The sequence below is a fragment of the Xenopus laevis genome, chromosome 7S, assembly GCF_017654675.1.
Source record: "Xenopus laevis strain J_2021 chromosome 7S, Xenopus_laevis_v10.1, whole genome shotgun sequence".
NCBI classification, from domain to species: domain Eukaryota; kingdom Metazoa; phylum Chordata; class Amphibia; order Anura; family Pipidae; genus Xenopus; species Xenopus laevis.
The window spans coordinates 33,334,080-33,354,748 of record NC_054384.1 but is presented as its reverse complement, the minus strand read 5'-3'; the positions used below and the strand labels follow the sequence as shown (position 1 = coordinate 33,354,748).

The 20,669-nt window shown below is 41.2% G+C and overlaps 1 protein-coding gene across 2 annotated transcripts in view; it reads left to right on the top strand.

Annotated features, from left to right (window-relative positions):
* The window catches only part of LOC108697213 (zinc finger SWIM domain-containing protein 8-like), a 47,949-nt gene extending 35,955 nt beyond the window's left edge, over positions 1-11,994 (top strand). The window contains exons 21-26 of one of the 2 annotated variants that reach the window (XM_041571107.1): positions 1,101-1,574; positions 3,209-3,377; positions 3,965-4,138; positions 5,544-5,663; positions 7,053-7,231; positions 10,650-11,994. In XM_041571107.1, the coding sequence (XP_041427041.1) occupies positions 1,101-1,574; positions 3,209-3,377; positions 3,965-4,138; positions 5,544-5,663; positions 7,053-7,231; positions 10,650-10,853 (1,320 nt within the window). In that variant the 3' untranslated portion in view covers positions 10,854-11,994. Of the gene's footprint in view, positions 1-1,100; positions 1,575-3,208; positions 3,378-3,822; positions 3,879-3,964; positions 4,139-5,543; positions 5,664-7,052; positions 7,232-10,649 lie in introns of those variants that run through there. The other variant, XM_041571108.1, reaches the window with a different exon arrangement.
* Positions 11,995-20,669: the final 8,675 nt, after the last annotated feature.

Genomic DNA, 20,669 nt, shown 5'->3' with positions numbered 1-20,669 from the left:
CATTGATGTTACAACTTCTCCACAGCTTACAGACAGAATTCAGGAACTACATAACCCACAATGCATTGCACTGTGATGTTCCTTTCCTTATTAAAAAATTGTGGAGTTTGGAGGATGCAGGGTGAGGACAGATGGCTGCTGATACAAAGTACCAGTAGTCAGCCAGCTCAGCAAAGTAGTCAGAAAGATCAGCAGAAGAGCAGGGGGCTAGGCTTAGGGAACTGTCAGAAACCATTAAAAATCATGAAAAGTCTGCATATTTTTTAATTGATGTATATTGCAAAGTTGCTTGAAATTAGGTTTACTTTTCAAAAAGCTTAAAGGGGACCTGTCACCCTAAAAAATAATTTAAAATTCTTTTCTATCATGTTAGTTAAGCAAAATAAACTTTACTTACACTGTATTTATTATTTAAATTTTGTTTCCTTCTGTTTTGGAACGATACAATCACAGCAAGCAGGCAGCTGCCATTTTGTGGACACGGTTATTAAGGGAAATTTTGTATCACCCCAAAATCTTGTGTATGAACCAGAATGAGGGACCTTATGTCCATGTGCAGTGCGGTACGCAATTATAGAGCCTGAGGAGGGAAGGGGGAATGTGAGGAAAGCAGTGACATCTAGGAAGTGCTGAATGGAAAGTGAAAGTAATTGACTGCCCCTCCTCTATGCCACGGGCATAGAGGTGGGGCAGGTAATATTTGATTAACAGTTTAGATATTTAAACATCTTTATAACAGCTATGGATGTTTAAATGAAAATTTTTTTGTGGTTCCATATTTAATTTGGAAAGGACTTTCATTATGCAGTTTTTTATGTGTAGGTGACAGGTCCACTTTAAGTTATGTTTTTGTGAAGTTTCCCATTAGAAATGAATGGAGAGAGGTGGTATTTCACTCTAGGGGACTGTGGTTATCTCTAACTTCACTCTTTGATAAATATACCCCAGTATTTCTATTAGAAAAAAAAGAAAATATTAAAGGGTGGCAAACTGTTTTTGAGTATTTCTGATCTAATGCAAATAGTGCCATAAATAATTCTGGGGAACTAGTACCATTTTCTAGCCCATGTAGCCTAACTATATCTGCTTATTGTCTGTAGGATAACATGATGTTGGAAAAGGCCTGTATGGCTGTAGAAGATGCAGCCAAGGGAGGAGGCGTTTATCCTGAGGTCTTGTTTGAAGTGGCCCATCAGTGGTATTGGCTGTATGAGCAGATGGTTGGTGGGACTCCTGTGCCGAGAGAGGGGGCTACTGGCTGCAGTACTGGAGGGGCTCGGTCTGTGCAAGAAGCAGTCCGTGGACTTTCAGACAACAGGATCATCCAGGAAACATCCACTGTGACTGTTGCAACAGCGGTGACTGCAGCAACTGTTGTGCCAGTGATATCAGTAGGCTCTACAATATATCAGCAACATACAGCAATGGCTCATGCACATACACAGGGTCTCCACCCTTACACCACTCTTCAAACACATATACCATCTGTCTGTAACCCACAATACATTGGTATCCCTCGCCAGCAACTCCCACAGCCAGCAATCTTTCCAGTCCCAGGAGCACTATACACACAGGTAAGACTTCATAATAAATGTTGTACCTCCAATCATTCCATTATTTGCTTTCTAATGTTTGACTTATAATATTTGCCAATATATAATGTGCCTGTGTGCAAATACAATTTATATACACATATATATATATATATATATATATATATATATATATATATCCACGGCCTGGGTGCTAGTCCAAAAGATATGTAAAAGACTGCAAGGATTGACAGCACTCCAAGGCAATAATTCACAGCAGGTCAATATGGCAAATAAGGTGGAGATTTTATTTGTGGTCCAACGTTTCGGCTCCACACAGGAGCCTTCGTCAGGGAAGTCTTCAAATCCTTCGAATCGAATAGTCGACGATTTTTAGTTTGAATCGTTCGATTCAAAGTCATAGTCGAAGGTCAAAGTAGCCAATACGATCGTCGAAGTAGCCAAAAAAATACTTCCAAATTCGAAGTATTTTTCCTTCTAATCCTTCACTCAAGCTAAGTAAATGTGCCCCTATGTGTGATGTAGAGAGTGATATTCTGAGACAATTTGCAATTGTTTCTCTTTTTTATTATTTGCAGTTGTTGAGTTATTTAGCTTTTTATTCAGAAGCTTTCCAGTTTGCGGTTCAGCAGTCTGATTGCTATGGTACAATTTACCCTAGCAACCATGCACTGATTGGAATAAGAGACTGGAATATGAGTAGGAGAAGGACTGTATACAAAGATGATAATAAAAAAATAGCTATAACAATAGATTTGTAGCCTTACAGAGCATTTGTTTTTGCAGGAAGAACATTATAGATTCTAAAATGAACACACAGTTTTACAAGCGCATTTTGTGGAACTGTATCAGAAGCACTTCATTGATTTATGATAAATCGGGCCATTAATCTGTACTGTTTTAAATTGAAAGTGTCTCTTCTGTTCATATTTGTTGCAATGTTACTCCTGCTTCACTGGGGAGCATGTAATATGTCAGTGAGAGAAGCTTGATATTATTTGGGACACAAAGGGGTTTCCTTATTACTGTTACTTGATAACTCAGTAGTGCCCCCTTCTTATAGTTTATATGGAGTGAGCAGTTAGTCATTGTCAGACTTGAAGTCACCTCTTAACGGAACAGTAACATCAAAATCTATTTATAAGTAATAAAAATATATTGCAGTGTTGCCGTGCACTGGTAAAACTGCTGTGTTTGCTTCAGAAACACTACTATTGTTTATATAAATAAGCTGCCGTGTAGCAGTGGAGAAAAGGCTCAGGTTACACAGCAGATAGCAGATAAACTCTGTACCACATAATGTTGTCTGTTATCCACTATTTAACCTTTGCCATGTAGCCTTTTTTCTATGTCTGCCATTGCTACACAGAAGCTTGTTTATATGAACTATAGTAGTGTTTCTGAAGCAAAAGATCAGTTTTACCAGGGAAGGGCAACAGTACACGATCTTTCATCTGTTCCTTAACTCACTGTATGTTTGCGCAGTAGCAACCCAAATTACTGTTTCTTCTTCCTGTACATGGAACTCTTTGGGGGGGGGGGGGTTACTCAGACCACCGTAACTGTCATACAAGGGTCTTGGGTGCATGAGCCTCCAGTTTTGCATCAGGCTTCTTAAACAATCATTGTGGTCATTTTTTAAATTTTATTTTCAGGGTGTACACCCAGCATTCATCGGGGCCCAGTATCCTTACACTGTTACAACCCCATCCCTGGCAGCGACAGCCGTATCCTTTCCAGGAGCAGCGGTTCCTTCATTGACCCAGATTGCTGTGCATCCATACCATGCGGAGACAGGACTGTCCCTCTCTTCCAATGTAGCAAGTAAGTGAGCAGAGCTAATCACAGCTCTATCTAAATCTACATCTCGGTTACGAGATTCACCTTGGAACAGTAAATAAGATATCTAGCTTCCCTCGAGTCTGATTCACATCCCAACCCAGAGGTGTCACTGTTAGATCGAACTCTGTTTTCTATTTGCCTGCAGTAAATTGGCTTAGATAGGGGGAAAAAAGAATGTTACTGTGGCAACTACAGTTTCCAATCCACTCCAGTCTCATTTAGAGAAGTTTGAAGGGTAGAAAGTGTGCCTTGATGATTAATACTGCTATACAAGTGCGAGGTTAAACCTCAAACAGTAATGCAGCTCAGTAATTTATCTCCCCCCTCCAATCAAAAGTCACAGAGCCCTTTTGCTGCTGCTTCTGCCTTATTGTCTCATTTAGCAGCCGTGGGATGATTTATACATTCTTCTATTGTTGATATCCAGGTACTGAGACATAAAGCCAGACTGGGGTTTGGTGAGGTTCTTCTGCAGACATACTGGTAAATACCTCTTGTAGTTCACCTGATAGGAAGGGTTTAGGGCTGAGTGATGCTCCCCTTGCAGTTGTTGCATTCTCTGTTTCTAGTAGGGAATGTTCATACTGGAACAACATTTCCAGCCATCCAAGGGTCAACCATGACAACGCTAAGTACCCAGCCTGCATCTCTAGTCACGCCGGGCTTCCCTGTAGAAGATGAACAGCACAGCCAGCCTGTAAGCCCCCAAGGTTTGCATTACCTGCATTCAGCCTATCGCGTAGGTAAGTCAACTGTACGCCCTGGAATAAAGGTGCATTGCCATTCATTGCAGATATATAGGATATTCATCCTGTCGAGGTAGGCTGATGATATTAAAGGAACGGTTCATTGTAAAACTAAAAACGGTGTAAATAGATGGTCTGTGTAAAATAAAAAATGTTTCTAATATAGTTAGTTAGCCAAAAATGTAATGTATAAAGACTGCAGTGGCTGGATGTGTAACATAATAGCCAGAAACTTTGGATGAAGCAGAGCACACTCAAATAGCTTACCAGAGAACGCCTGGTGCACAGGGTGGAGGTACGGCAGTCCCCAATATATATTTGAACGAAAAAAACTCTGGCACTCAAGGCAAGTGAAATAATAGCCAGAACACTACTTCCTGCTTTGCAGCTCTCTTGGTTTCCATTGATTGGTTACCAGGCAGTACCAAATCAGTGACTTGAGGGGGGTGGATATGGGTTATAACTGTTTCCTTTTGAATCTGAGCTGAATGCTGAGGATCAATTGCAAACTCTCTGAACAGTTATGTCCCATGTGACCCCCCTTATAGTCGCCAACTAACCCAGAGTTCGAGAGCTGAAAAGCAGGAAGTTGTATGGGGGAATCTAATAAAGGTCAGTAATGGAAAAAATATTTGCAATGCGAAAAGTTATGCCTCTGTGCAAACAAATTTTAATTAACCCGGAAACTGTTTAGCGACCACTTCCGACAGTGGAAGAAGGTTTGCGAATGTTATAGTTTGCGCCAATGCGCAGCGAATGTAATAAAACTTAATGAAAAAGTTGTTATGTTTGCTCCAAAGGATTACGACACATTCAAGCACTTCTTAAAAGTGAGCAATGCGCAATTAAAATTCGCAATGTAATAAAAGTTTAAGGAAGAGTATTACATTGCGAAATCAGACTTTTTATTCTTATTTGTGCTAATTGTTTTCCTCTTTGCAACTTTTATTATATTCCCCTAGTAGTCTCTTCTGTTATGTTAGACATCGTCTCACTCCAGCATTTGTAGATTACATTTTTGTCTAACAATTTTCACAGCCTATTTTATTTTTACACTGAACTGTTCCCTTAAGTTCCCTCCTGCTGCCACTGCTACCTTTATAATCACAGGACAAGTTTGCCCTTAGCTCCGTGGTTTCAGAGGAAAGGCCCCATAGGATGGATCATTCCTTTCTGCCACCAAAATGGAAACTACTGAAGATTGCCAACTAAAACTGTATTTGGTTTTTTTTAATTTCCTGATCTGCTTGTGTTGCATTGTGGGTAAAATAAAACCCATGCTGCAGTTGGCTCCCTCGTGATATCTTTCCTTAGCTAACTGAAGCTTTCATTAGCCAATGTCACTGCACATTAAATTGCATTTCTCCATGTCATATCCTGTTGCTATTTGGTTTGTCTTCAGGGATGCTGGCTCTGGAGATGCTGGGCAGGAGAGCCCACAATGACCACCCTAACAACTTCTCCAGAAGCCCTCCATACACAGAAGATGTCAAATGGTTACTAGGTTTAGCTGCCAAGTTAGGTAAGAAATCTCATAATCCGAGGAACATAAGGAGAAATCCACTCTTGGTGTTGGTGAATGGTCTGGCATTCTGGGAAATGTTAATGTTTGTCTATTAACCCCTAGTGACCAGGAGTCTCTCATCTGTGGTGTCTAGTAAAGTCTACCTGCTGATTGGGCGCTGTGGATTACTAGACCCGGCCTATTCCTTAAAGCTGCAGGAGTCCTAACCGATAGGGTGTTCTGCTGTATCCTATGAAATGGATTGGCCTCATGGGCAGGGCTGCCATCAGAAATTACAGGGCCCCGCACAACAACATTTTCTGGGCATGCCTCGTTACCCCTTCCCCACCCACCAGTTCAAAGGCCACACAGGCACAAGTGCTAAAACATTAAAGCCCCCCTACAAGTTAAAGAAAAAAATACATTGGTGACCATGTATACCCTACAAGTTAAAACATTAGTGTCTGGGCCCCTACAAGGCCAGAGCCCCTATAAGTTATATTAAACAATTGGTGGCCAGGATCCCTACAAGTTATTAAAAAAAATTGGTGGCCAGGGCCCCTACAAGTGATAAAAATGAATTGGTGGCCAGGGCCCCTACACATTATAAAAAAATTGGTGGCCAGGGTCCCTACAAGTTATATAGAAAATTAGTGGCCAGGGCCTCTACAAGTAATAAAAAAAATTGGTGGCCAGGGCCCCTACAAGTAATAAAAAATCGGTGGCCAGGGACCTTATAAGTTATATTAAACAATTTGTGGCCGTGTCCCTTATAAGTTCTATTAAACAATTGGTGGCCAAGGCCCTATAAGTTATCCCTCCGACGGCACTGCTCATGGGTGAGACCTGGTATTGTGTGATAAAATTATCAACACTATTGTGGAACTGGAATGAGCTCCCTCACATTTCTTTTTGGGAATAATACCATAATAGGGTCTTACTTCCCCTTTAAAGTGCATAGTATGAGACATTTGCTCTTTTTGCTTCTCCACATTGGACTTTATTAATGTTGTATGCTGAGAGTGTAGTGAATGCCACGCTTCTCACATTGCACAAGCCATGTGAGACTAAGTTTATGGATCCTCTGCCTCTGACCTTTCCCTGAATGTCTGCGCTTGATAGTGACTACTTGTTCATTGCAATTCAATAGCCACAACAGTGACCTTCATTGTCTTTAACACTTGGGAGCCTATGATTGGTTACAGGGAAACTGGTTACAGGGGGATCATTTCTTCTTGTGTTCTTTTCTATAAACAGAGACATATAATATCTGAGAGCAACAAAGTCTCCTATCAGTAGCTGCATTGTGACAGTTACTACCTAAATATCATCTTCCCTTCAGATCAGAGGGATTCTATTCTGATAATAGTATTGATGACAATCTATTTTTTCTTTTTTTACTGCAAGGTGTCAACTATGTGCATCAGTTCTGTGTTGGGGCGGCTAAGGGTGTGCTGAGTCCATTTGTTCTACAGGAGATCATCATGGAGGCTCTACAGAGACTGAACCCCGCCCACATCCATAACCACCTGCGCACCCCTGCCTTTCACCAGTTGGTACAGCGCTGCCAGCAGTCGTACATACAGGTAATGTCACATCTGGATATTGTATCTCTCCCTCCAAACAGGACTTGCAGTTAATTACCATGTCCCAGTGGCGGGCCAAGCCAACCGGGCGCCCTAGGCGACCCGGATGGCCACCACGCTCCCCTCCACGCTCTCTTCCGTGCTCCCCTCCGCGATCGCTCGCGCTGACATGCGTGCTCCTGAAAACATTGTGCGCACAACGCCGGAGGGGAGAGTGTTACAGCGCTGGAGGCAGAGCAAAGCGACCGAGGGAAGTGGTGAGAGGCGGGGAAAGTGACTGAGGGGAGGGAGACGGGGAAAGTGACTGGGGAGATGGGGTAAAGCACTTGAGGGGAGGGAGGCGGGGAGGAGTGGGAGGAGCAGCGAACATGGACTAGGGGTAGGCAAAAGTCAGGTACCTGCCCAGCGCCCCCTTTCGTTGTGCCCTAGGCAGGTGCCTCTTCTGCCTACCCCTAGTTCCGGCCCTGCCATGTCCAACTATAGGAGAATGTTTGCAAGTGTCAGGGCTCCCTTCAATAATTGATGCTGGAAAGTATCCATAATAGGTATGCATCGGATCTACATTTTTTGAGAGAGATTATGCCAAATCCCAAATTCTTCATGGAAGATGTTTCTGAACCCCAGAACCAAATCCGAACCCTAATTTGCATATGTAAATGATGTACAAGACGACTTAAAGTAACAGTTCAGGGTGAAAATAAAAACTGGGTAAATGGATAGGCTGTCCAGAATAAAACATGTTTCTAATATAGTTAGTTAGCCAAAAATGTAATGTATATAGACTGGAGTGACTGGATGTCTAATATAATAGCCAGAACACAACTTCCTGCATTTCTGCTTTCTAACTCTGAGTTAGTCAGCGACTTGAAAGGGGGCCACATGGGACATTGCTGTTCAGTGAGTTTGTAATTGTGCAGCTCAGATTCAAAAGCAACAGATATGACCCATGTGCCCCCCCTCCCTCAAGTCACTGATTGGAAACTGACTGGTAACAAATCAGTGGAAACCAAGAGAGCGGCAAAGCAGAAAGTAGTGTTCTGGCTATTATGTTAGACACCCAGTCACTCCAGCCTTTATATATTACACTTTTGGCTAACTAACTATGTTAGAAACATTTTTTATTTTGCACAGCCTGTTTATTTACCCAGTTTTTATTTTTATACTGAACAATGCCTTTAAAGGAACAGTAATGCCAAAACAGTAAGTTTTTTTTAAAGTAATGGAAATATAACATAGTATCACACTGCACTGGAAAAACTGGTGTTTTTACTTCAGAAATATAACTATAGTTTAAATAAACAAGCTGCTTTGTAGCCATGGGAACAGCCATTCATGCTATCATGTGCTTGAATGGCTGCCCCCATGGCTACACAGCAGTTGGTTTAATTCAATTATAGTTGTACTTTTAAAGAAAAAACATTGTGGGTCAATAGAACATTATATTCTCAATCTTTTAACAATTTTTAATTTTTTGTTGAAAAACGAAAAAAACACAATTAAAAGACAAATTAAACTTTTAAATCGCTAAGTCTTTATTAAGAAATAACTATTCGAAACTCCACTTGCGATCCTCTTCAGAAAAGGCGATCCGGCAATCCATTGTGCGGCGCTCGATTTCTCCTCCCTGCCTTCCTTATAGGAGATAGCCAGGGAGGAGATATCGAGCGCCGCATGATCGATCATCGCCCTGTCGCCTTTTCTAAAGAGGAGCGCAAGCGGAGTTTCGGTAAGCTATTCCTATATAAAGACTTAGCGATTTCAAAGTTTAATTTGTCTTTTTGTGTTTGTTGGGGTTTTTTCATTCTGTACTAACGAATTTAAAAAAAAATTATGTTAATTATTTTCTTGTTTGTGTGCATTTCACTAGCACACCTTCCCCCCCCTCCTTTCTATTGGACGGATTGTTTTTTTGAAGGTTATTATTATACTCACATGTGTGTTATCAGGTGTTTATATAAACAGTGCATTTGCTCTACAGCCAGAGTTTCATTTCAATCCTGAGCTAAACTGCGCAGGGTAACTAACCTGACACCCGCAGAATAATGGAAACAGATACATTTGGGCATCAGTTATGCTAACTTATCTGCTGTGACCCGAGCATTAGGCCAACTCACCAGCCTGTGTGTTCTATGGCTACAGTTTCATTTGAATCAAATTGGTGTTATTCCTTTACAGAAAGTGAAGAAAATGGAATATTAGGCTGTTCCACAAAATAACAGTGTCTGTATTCTTCTTTACACACTCAAACATTCTCTGTATAAACTGAAAAATGTAACATGGCGTCGACCAACTTCTGGCACCTGTTACATTCCACAATTCTTCTGCATTTCTTGATTTTGCCTCAGAAACAGAAACCCCACAAGTTTTCTATTGGATTAAAGGAGAACTAAATCCCCTACGGCTAAAAGCCCCAATTCGCCTTCTCCACTGGCCTCCCTCCCCACGAAATTTTCAAAAAGTATACGTGCCCCCATCCAGGAACAATTACCTAAATTTGCAGAGCTCAGGGGCGCCATGTTCGAACGCTTGGTGTCCGAGAGCTCCAAAAATTACCGAAACCATAGAAGAGGATCCGGAAGATATTGATCATGTCACCCCTGAGCTCCGCTGCACTACTCTGCAAAGTTAGGTTAGTGTTGCTGGATGGTGCACATATTCTTGTTGAACACTGTGGTGAGGAAGCAGGGAGGGGACCAGTGGAGAAGACGAATAAGGGCTTTTAGCTGTAGGGGGGGGTTAAGTTCTACTTTAGTCCAGGGATTGGACTGGCCACTCCATGATGTCAATCTTGTTGGTCTTGAACCAAGATGTTGCTGGTTTACTGGTGTGTTTGGGGTCGGTGTCTTGTTGAAACTCCCATTTCAAAGGCATTTCCTCTTCAGCATAAGACAACATGACCTCTTCAAGTATTTTGATGTGTTGAAACTGATCCGTGATCCCTGGTATGTGATAAATAGGCCCAACACCTCAGTATGAGAAACATCCCTATATCATGATGCTTGTGCCACCATGCTTCACTGTTGTCACAATGTACTGTGACTTGAATTCAGTGTTTGGGGGTCGTCTGATAAACTGTCTGCGGCCCCTGGACCCAAAAAGAACAATCTTGCTTTCATCGGTTCACAAAATGTTGCACCATTTCTCTTTAGGCCAGTCAATGTGTTCTTTGGCAAATTGTAACTTTTCCAGCACTTTGGCCGTGATCAGTGGGCCTCCATACATGCACAGATAATCATACAATTGAAGCTTCATACAATCCTACCTGTGCATGTATGGCCATCTCTATCCTGTGCTTTAGAAGGGTTTTGCTGATTCAGGAGCAGCCAGTCAGATTTGCTATTATTTGGCACCCCAACTCATTTGCTAAAAAAACTTCCCTTGAAGAATCCAACGTTAATTGTCTTGTTTTACTTTTCAGTACATCCACCACAGACTCATCCACCTCACCCCGGCTGACTACGATGATTTTGTAAACGCCATTCGCAGTGCCAGAAGTGCATTCTGTCTCACGCCTTTAGGAGCAATGCAGTTCAACGACATCCTACAGAATCTGAAACGTAACAAGCAGACCAAGGAGCTGTGGCAAAGGGTTTCCTTAGAAATGGCAACTTTTTCTCCTTGATGATACAGGCACAAGTTGATTAGTAACCATGGAGACTCTTGGGGGGATACAGGCTCCTCAAAGGGAATAGGACACTACAAATCATCCAGTTTGGGACTGGACTAAACGTTTTAGGCAGAAAGTTATTGCAGGAGGCCAGCAATGTTACGTTAGAGGGTTAGATCCAGTCATAGCAACCAGCTGTTGGGTTCACATCTCCAACCCCACAACCACGTTGTAGAACTTTGATCTGACCATAACCGTAAAATATTTGTACAACATTGGCTTTCTTTTATAATATATAGTTATTTTAATTTTAGTTAAGGCTTTACCAACCACTGGTTAAACATCATTCCTTACATTACGAAACACTTGTCTCCCCCGTCAACCATTGGAGTGGTCACCTTATCTGGGATGATCTTTCTGGGTTATAAATTTGTCCCAGTTTGGGCCATAGCCTCTTCTCCCCATTATGGCTAGTTTGCAGTGTGTGCACGACTGTCTTCTGTGTGTTTTGTCTTTGCAAAAAAATATTTATTTTAGCTTTGATCAATGTATTTTTTTTTTCCTTCTATAACGCTCGGGAGCGGGGGGTAGTAATACTTTTGGCACGAGGACCAATTATAAAGGTCTTCGTGCTTTTTATTCCCATTGGAGACACTGAAGTGAACTAGCTTGGGCCTGGTATTTATCCACTTAAGCAGGGGTCCCCAACCTTTTTTAACCATGAGCCACATTCAGATCTAAAAACAGTTGGCAAGCATAAAAAATATTTCTGGCTGGCAAAAATAAGTGCTGTGATTAGCCACATTTAGTAGCCTCTATGAATACTTGCAGCATACAGGAGGCTCTATTTGGCATTTCACCTAGTTTTTATGCAACTAAAACTTCCCTTCAAACCTGGAATTGAAAACTAAGCACTGGGAGCAACATCCAAGGGATTGGTGACATGTTGCCACTGGTTGGGGACCACTGCACTAAAGGAACAGTCCTTTGTCATACAGGGCGTGTGGTGTGGCCACTAAATAAATTGCTGTCAGTGCAGTGAATTCAGACGTGTTTTCTTTCTTCTGTAGCCACCGACCCTCCTGCAGTTTTTTGCTGTTCAGTTAATGCTTTGTCCTTTTCTTTGTTTCCGAATTAAAAGGTATCTTTACACTAATTGTGGTTTTGCAGTCTCTAATGTAGAAAAGATTTCCTGCTGTATTGGAAGAGTTGGTTTCTATGAGATGTCTTACAAGACCACGTCGGGCCCCAAAACATTTTAGCCCAAAACCTCCCTTTGGACAGTTATTGTAAGGATGCTCAGTGGGTAGTTTGTTTTTCTTCACATAATCCTTGTTTGTATCTAAACCAGCAGCTAGGCTACAGAGCAAAGGTGTAATAGTAATGAGTTATTTACTGTATATCCTGCCAATTGGCAGTATCTAGAAATTATACATTTGTTATACAATACTAAAGCCCAGGAATATGGTGACAGACTGTGTATAGTTTATTTGTAAATAGTGTAAAGATACATCCATATATTGTATATATCTTTGCAAGTGTTCAATGTCTTCCCTAAAATGCATCACATTAATGGAGGAGGGTGCAGTAAAGCTGGCCACAGATGGGTAATCTGCCCTATTAGATCTTTGTACCACCCAAACTTTCAGAAAGCGCACAGAATTTTTCTTTGTCAGTGTTAAAAGACACGCAGTTTACTTAGCTTGATGCGTTTTGGGCATTTCCGCCTTTAATCATAAGCAATGCGTCAAGCTTAGTATGCCGAGTGTCTTTTAACACTAACAAAGAACATTGGAGTGAGGACTGCATCAACAAATGGGCATCATCACCCTGATGTGATTGTTAATCCTGTGCAATTGAGATCTGGTCAATTTTTGGGCAGGTATCAGTCAGCAGGTTCCTTGGTGGGCTCCATACACAGGCCAATAAGCTGCAGCCAATGTTTAGACCCCAAGCAGCGGACTTGGGAAATCAAAAATTAAAAAAGTCCCAAACCAAGTGTAGTTCCCAGTTCAGTAATGTGTAGTTTCTCTTCAACCTCCAAAGTCAAATAAAGTTCCAAAAAGTATTACCGATTTACCTCAAAGGGAAATGGGAAAACAAGAAAATATATAGTGTAGCGTTCTCTTTAAACAGATTCACGCTTCTGTGCATAAACACTCATCAGTGCTGTAATATACACCCAGAGTTTAGAGTACAAGTGAATAAACATCAAACATACATTTGCATCAACTAAGTGAACTGTGTTAATAAGAAAAGGTGAAAAAAGAGAAAAACACCCACAGAGGCTTCCTCTGTTTGGCAAAATGAGTCAGCGGTGAAAAAGGCGGAAGCTATACAGACATGCGCAGTGGGGGCTGAGAAACGCTGCAGACATCTCAACCACATCTCAGAAAGAGCTGGTTTTGGTTTTAAAATGCATTTTAAAGAGGAACATTGTGAGTGTAATATTTTTTATCACTAAAAATCCTTAAACCACTTCCGCACATGCTCTTCTTTATTGCCCAAAGGAGGAACCTCGGGACTAATTACACAGTGGCGTAACTACCGGGAGAGCAGTTTGTGCGATTGGGCCAGGGCCCGCACCCCCTCAGGGCCCCCCCAGCAGCTCACGCACCGCGGTTCCCGGTGTACAGAGAGGGGCCCGGCATCACGTCCCGCGCCAGGGCCCGCCGCCCTCTAGTTACGTCACTGTAATAACAAATTGACAAGCCAAAATTTCAATTAAACGTTTGTGAGTATATTCAACCACCAGACACACAGCCAGTTGGCGTGTGGGTATTTTTCCCCTTTTCTTATGAACAGAATACTTAGTTGATGGTGTAAAAGTATGTTTATTATTTACTTGCACTCTAAAGTCTGGGTGGATATTATAGCACTGATAATGAATCTGTTTAAAGAGAACACTACACTATATATTTTCTTGTTTTCCCATTTCCTTTTGAGGTACGATCGGTAACACTTTTTGGAACTTTAGCAGACTTGGGACATTGTAGTTGATCTATCAGCTGTTACTTGTGCTCCAGAGCAGCCTGTGTATTGAATGAAGGCTATATGCAGTATAAATGTAAATAGAGAAAGCGTTTGGGATGAGTAAGATCAGAAGCGAGACAGAAATCAGCAGAAAATTCACTCAGTGAATCCATGGAATGCTATTTCTAGCTTTTATTTAGACACAAGTTCAGCTGCGAGAGCCAAATATTGCTCTATTATCATCATTCAATGTGAATGACACAATACATGAGGGTCCAGTGCAGAGAGGGGGCTCATTGATAAAATAACACATGTATCTCCTTGTTTAAGGATTTGCTTGCACAATATCGACCCCCTGAAAAAGGTACATGGCATAAAATACTATATTGCAGAATATTTACAAATTTAACATACAAGATTAAATGGACCATTTTACAAAATTCACAATACCTACAGCTCAACTTACAAAGCTTGTATAAAATGTCCCCCCACCTCCCGAACAGTCTGCTGCCCCCTCCAACATTCTGTTACAGTAACAAAATATTATATAAAGGACAACTTAAATTAGAGCAAGTTCACTGAAGAATGACGGATCATTCTGAAACCCGTTTATGTGAGGGGCAATAATCGCAGAATACATTTCCATTTGTCTTCACAACCCCCCCCCCCAAAAAAAAAAGCTGGAAAAAAAACCCTAAAATGATTTCATTAATCGACTCCTGACACAGACACATCCAGGAGTCATACGCGGAATGTTTTTGTGTAAGATAAACAGCATGACGAAGGGCCATTAAACCTCACCACCAAAAGTGCATATTTGTAAGTGATGGACATTTAGGGGCAGATTTATTAAGGGTCGAATAGTAAATATGAATTGTATTTTTGGTCAAAACTCACAAATCTGTATATAGGAAATAATCCAATCTTGACCAATCGCCACCTCAAACCTGCCGAGTTCATGTAGAAGTCAATGGCAGAGGTCCAGTGACCCATTTGAAGATGAATAGCCTTCCTGACATTTGAGTTTTTTCCGGAGAAAAAACTCGATTCAAGTTTAGTCTCATTTGATTTGAGTTTTTTTGTCGGTAATATTCAAATTTTTCTTAAATAACCTCCCATTCAAATTCAAGTAAAAAAATTCACATGAATTAGAAATTCGACCTTTGATAAATCTGCCCATTAGAAAGAATTATCTAAATATATTGCAAATATGCACATTTGGTCTGCTGGTTAAGACAAAGGGTTTTATAATCCAAAATGGTAAATATGTTTCTATATTCCATGCTGATTTATGTACCGAGAAAGAAAAATTATCCCCATTAAATAAACAGTTCCGTATTTAAGTTCTCCTGGTGCGGGTTTTAGGGACACCCCCGGGGCCACTATGGAATGCTCCAGTGCTTATGTCTGGGTATTTTCCCACCATGTTTTGGGGCCTATAAGGGTAAAAGCATTGTATTTACACCAACCCTTGCTATAATATATTACATTTTCATTTCAGAATTACTGTCCTGACCAATAAGTAGAAGTAGAACAGAAGCCCGCATGTATGTGGGGCACCCAGAGAACAAGGTATTTCTTTTATATACAAGTGCCTATGTATCTAATGACTGGTCGGGGGCATATGCTTGCTGGAAGCAGGAAGGAGAGCTGAAACCTAACCATGCTTATTAAACAGATTATTATGCACTTTCAGGAGCTCTTGCATGATTTAAAGGAGAAGGAAAGGTTACAATTAAGTAAGCTTTATCAGAAAGGTCTATATATAAATACACCAGTGTGAAATGGACTTAGAAGCTCTTTTCCACATCTTTAAACTCTAAATGTGTAGCCGGAGAATCTGCTCTAAAGGATAAAATGTGTCTCCTCGGCTACGTTCAGCTGACAATACTATGAAGCTTAAAGAACAATTTGTACCATCGCCCCCCCCCCTCAAACTCAGGAGGAGGAATCAATGCCCTAAGTTCTTTTAGGGTGAAGCTGTTGTGCAATTCCATTACTCTTGGCTCTTAGCAAATAGCAGGCAATGGTGGTCACTGTCACACTAGAGGTCCACGTACTACAGCAATGAGAACACAGTTAGTGGCACCCGCAAGCAATGTCGCCATTCATGGTCTTGTTTGTTTCCATAACTGGAGCAAAGAGCAGCCAATGCAGCGGAGAAATCTTCCCAAGCTTTGTTTGCTTCTTGCTGCTGCCGCCATTTTCGGTGTGAGGTTGCCAAAGGGACTTCATCTTCAGCTCTTGTTGGAATTCTGCAGCTCCTCTCGTAGCCATGTTGGCAGAGGGTGAACCAATCGGTTCAACAGCTTGGAAAGTTCAATGTTGTTTTCCCGAAAGAGGTCTGTGAGGAAACTATGAGACTGGGAAAGAAAAAAAAGCCTTCCTTTAGTCAAAAGTAATACAAGTCACACTGTGTTGAAACAGTTTGAGTCAAGTGGCATATTAGAGATTTACAGCATTTTTACAGTCCCACTGGCAGGGGACAAAATGTCTGATACTGCCCCATCTTTAAATTCCACTGGTAATCACCAGGACTTATTACAAAAGCAAAATGTGTGTCTGATTTTATATGAATCATGGGAAGGGAAGTAGTGCTGCTAGAATTCCATTCTTCAGAGAATCCCTTCTAAAGCTCAGTGATACAAATGATTTCCTTGCGGGTTCTCTTCCCTGGCGCTTCATATGCTCAGCAGAAACCCCTGCCCTGCACTAATGAGCGCCAATAAGGGTGATACCAGTCTGTAACTGGGACCTGATCAGCACCTGCTCCAGACTCTGCTGTAATTCCCCACAACTTAGCTGTCACATTTCAAGGAATTGTTCAGTATAAAAACAAAAACTGGGTAAATAGATAAGCTGTGCAAAATAAAAAAACTTATCTAAAATAGTTAGTTAGCAAAAATTGTAATGTATGAAGGCTGGAGTGACTGGGTGTGTAACATAATACCCAGAACACTACTTCCTGCTTTTCAGCTCTCTTGGTTTCCACTGATTGGTTACCAGGCAGTAACCAATCAGTGACTTGAGGGAGGGCCACATGGGTCATAACTGTTGCTTTTGAATCTGAGCTGCACACTGAGGATCAATTGCAAACTCACTTAACAGTTATGTCCCATGTGGCCCCTCTTCAAGTAACTGACTGACTCAGAGTTAGAGGGCTGAAAAGCAGGAAGTAGTGTTCTGGCTATTATGTTAGACATCCAGTCACTCCAGCCTTTATACATTACATTTGTGGCTAACTAACTATATTAGAAACATTTTTTATTTTGCACATACTATCTATTTACCTAGTTTTTATTTTTATACTGAACTGTTCATTTAAAGGGGGTTTTCACCTTCCAAACACTTTTTTCAGTTCAGTTGTTTTCAGATTGTTCCCCAGAAATAAAGACTTTTTTCAGTTACTTTCCATTATTTATGTTTTTCCAAAATCTAAGTTTAAAGTTGAATGTTCGTGTCTCTGGTGAGTCTGACAGCTCAGTAATTCAGGTGCAGACTTTAAACTGTTACAATTTTTCAACATTTAGTTGATACATTTCTCATCTCTGGAGTATTAGCAACTATTGTATCAATTCTAACAGTTGCCTGTAATGGAACCCAGAGATTCTGCTCAACAGGGACAAAGATAAGAAATGTATCAACTAAATGTATCCATTTAGAACAGTTTACAGGGTCGACGACCCCCCTCCCAGGGCTGCTTCAGAAGGTGAAAAATAGCACTTTACACTTCAATATTAGAAAAACAGTGACACATAGAAAATAGAAAGTCATTGGAGAAAGTCATTATTTCTGGTGATCTGTCTGAAACCAACGTTTTTTGAAGGTGAACCACCCCTTTAAGATATTCAATGAAGATGGACATTTTAGGAGTGATACTTTGATTCCTTCCCTGCATTCCTTCTGTTTCACTTGTATTTTTTCCTTGTACAAGTGGAGGATTTATTCAACAGGGTCTGATGCAAGAGAGGGAAATGGAATGATAAGTCATTTAATTATTAAACCCAACAGGCTTGTTTTGCCTCCAATAAGGACTAATTATAACTTAGTTTTGATCATATACAAGGTACTGTTTTATTATTAGAGAAAAAATTAAATATTTTTTTAAAAATTAGGATTATTTGGATAAAATTAAAGTGTATGGGAGACAGCCTTCCCATATTTTTCAGTTTTCTGCATAACGGATCCAGTACCTTTACAACATTTTATGAGGATTATACATTGGCTATGATGTGTGTGCGAGTGGGAATCTCTAAGAACCATCCTGAAAGATCAGTGTCTGGAGAAACTGTATGTAGCTTCTCTAATTCTGCTTTTCCCTCTCTACCCAGTAATGCTATAGAGAGGACACAATTTAACTGTGCAGGTTCCTTTCTTCCATGAGCCCTGAAACTACTACTAAGTACTGTCCGACAAGGCCGGACTGGGAGTAAAAAGCAGCCCGGGCAAAAATATCAAAGCAGCCAATATGGAATTTTGCGAAGCTTTTCCAGTGGGGCACAAAGCTGGGTATGGGGTCTGCACATGAATGGCATTCATAACCACATTTGGAAATATTTAATGTTATTCTTACCTTATTATTATTTAACTAACAGGAAATTCAAACCAGATAGGCTATAATCTATTTACTCTAAACCTACATCAGCAATGGTGAGAATCATACAGCAGAGGAGACGAACGATCCTTACTACACTATACAGTATATCACACTTTGCATTTTGGTTCTTAATGCCTTGGAATAACAATGTACTACAGAAAGAATCAAGCACTAAAAAGGCATAGCTCTAATAAAGATCAAACTGTCTTAATTTGTATATGTGCTATTTAAGTACAATGTCATCATGGCCACAAATCACCATGTTAATGCTAATTAATGTTGACTCTAACATGATGCTCAAGACTGGGAGTAGGTTTTTTGGAGTCTGCATGTAGTGATGACCAGTTTATGTGTTGCCAAATGTAAATCTTTTGGGGCTGGGGTTGTGTGAATGCAATTTTGTGTGAATGCAATGCAGACATGGGCTGTACTATTTAAATAAATATGCCACAGGCCTGTGAAAGGAAAAAAGAAATAAGAATTTACAGGAAAGCAACCTGCAGCTGTGCCTGTTCAGAAGTCATGATCTGATTCTCTGTGCCAGACTCCAGCCCCATCACAACACAATGCCGAGCGTGAGGTGTGAGACTATTGGTGGGACAGTGGTGCAATCACTTGCTGTCACAGACTCTGAGGCTCGCGCACTGCTGCTATGTATGTGAATGGGGCCCGGGCCACGTCTATTAGTTTAGGTGCCTTCACGTCACCAATGTGTCTGCTGAGGCAGTCGGGAGCTTAATTAAATTTTACCTGTGGTGAGCAGCCCATTTTAACTCAGAACTGAACGGCCCACCGGGCATTTGCCCGAATGTACAGATTGACAGTCCGGGCCTGTTCCTATAGCACCTAATTTTACAAAGAAAGCTGGCCATAGACACAAAGATCTGATCGTATGAATCGAGGATTCGTACGACTTTTGTACCATGTGTGGAGAGTCCCGACATATTTCATTGGTCGTTTGGTCGATCGTACGGGTTAAAAAATTTCTGTCGGCTGTGGGTAATATCTCTGCATGTATTGAGGGAGACTGTCAATAGCTTTGGTCAGACATAACTTTCGTATGATTGCTGTCAGGGGCAGAAAATCGGCTGATCTGTTCTTTTGTAATTACTTATTTGATCGGAATGGTTAGTGGCAGGTCGGGAGATGGGGAAGTCCGATCATACGTTAATTTATACAATCGGATCTTTGCATCTGTGGCCAGCTTTAGGCAGATCTTTGCTGCCCCCTGGTAACCTCATCTCTCCTTTCAAATCCAATAATCTATGAAAAAGTGCTCCACAAGAAGCCCAGGAAAAGACAAAAAAAGAAAAATGATAGAAATATAGTGTAGTATATTTTGTACATGTTAGGCACTCTGTTAGTTAACTTTTCGTGGGACCCATTCCAACATCCACCAAGATGTACTTAGCCTTAATTTTTAGTGGGTCACCGTTAGGGGGAAGTGGGAACTCACAAACGTTTAAATTATTTGTGCGCCTATCTGGAGATTCTTTCAGTGCTTTTTGTCCAACTTGCAGTCCAGATTCACTAGGAAAATGTGCTTCATGTAGTGTAAAAAAGTTTATTGAATAAAAAGTGCATACGTTAATTACACTCACATAAAACCATACAGACTTGGGCATATAGCAGTCTTTTCCAGGTTCTCGTTGATTTTACCATATATGCTGTGCTATAAATTCAGTTTGTATAAGCCGGCATACTCCCCTCCTCACAGCGTGTTCCTTTTTCGGGCACACCCTGGCTGACGTCTGTAAGCCCCGCCTGATGCGTTTCATAACTCTGGACTTCCTCAAAGTCTTCCAGCACAGCATATCGGCACAGCATATTTGATGAATGTTTTCAAACTCATAATTGCTTTTAGAAATAGTGTTACATTCACCAGGGCTGGTCTTATCAAGTGCAGGGCCCTATTTGGACCATTGTGGTGGGGCCCCCTAGACTGGATAGCTGGCTGGCACAACACGGACTCCATTACCTAGCTCTTTCTCCTGCTGACTGCTGCTGTAAACCTGCCTTTTTACTTTCTCTTGCCTAAATTGGGGGACACAGGCACCATGGGGATGAAGATCCTGCAGCTGGAGACTGGACACTAAACAGTTAAACTTTGGACTCCTCCTCCTCCTGCTCTGGGCTTCATCCCCTGCCTCCTCCTACATTCTCCAGTTTCGTTTAGTGTCCTCAGAAGGAGAAGACACGGATTTTGGTGGCTGGAGCAACTGATCAAGACTCCAGGTTATGATCACGCCACACTATGGGGC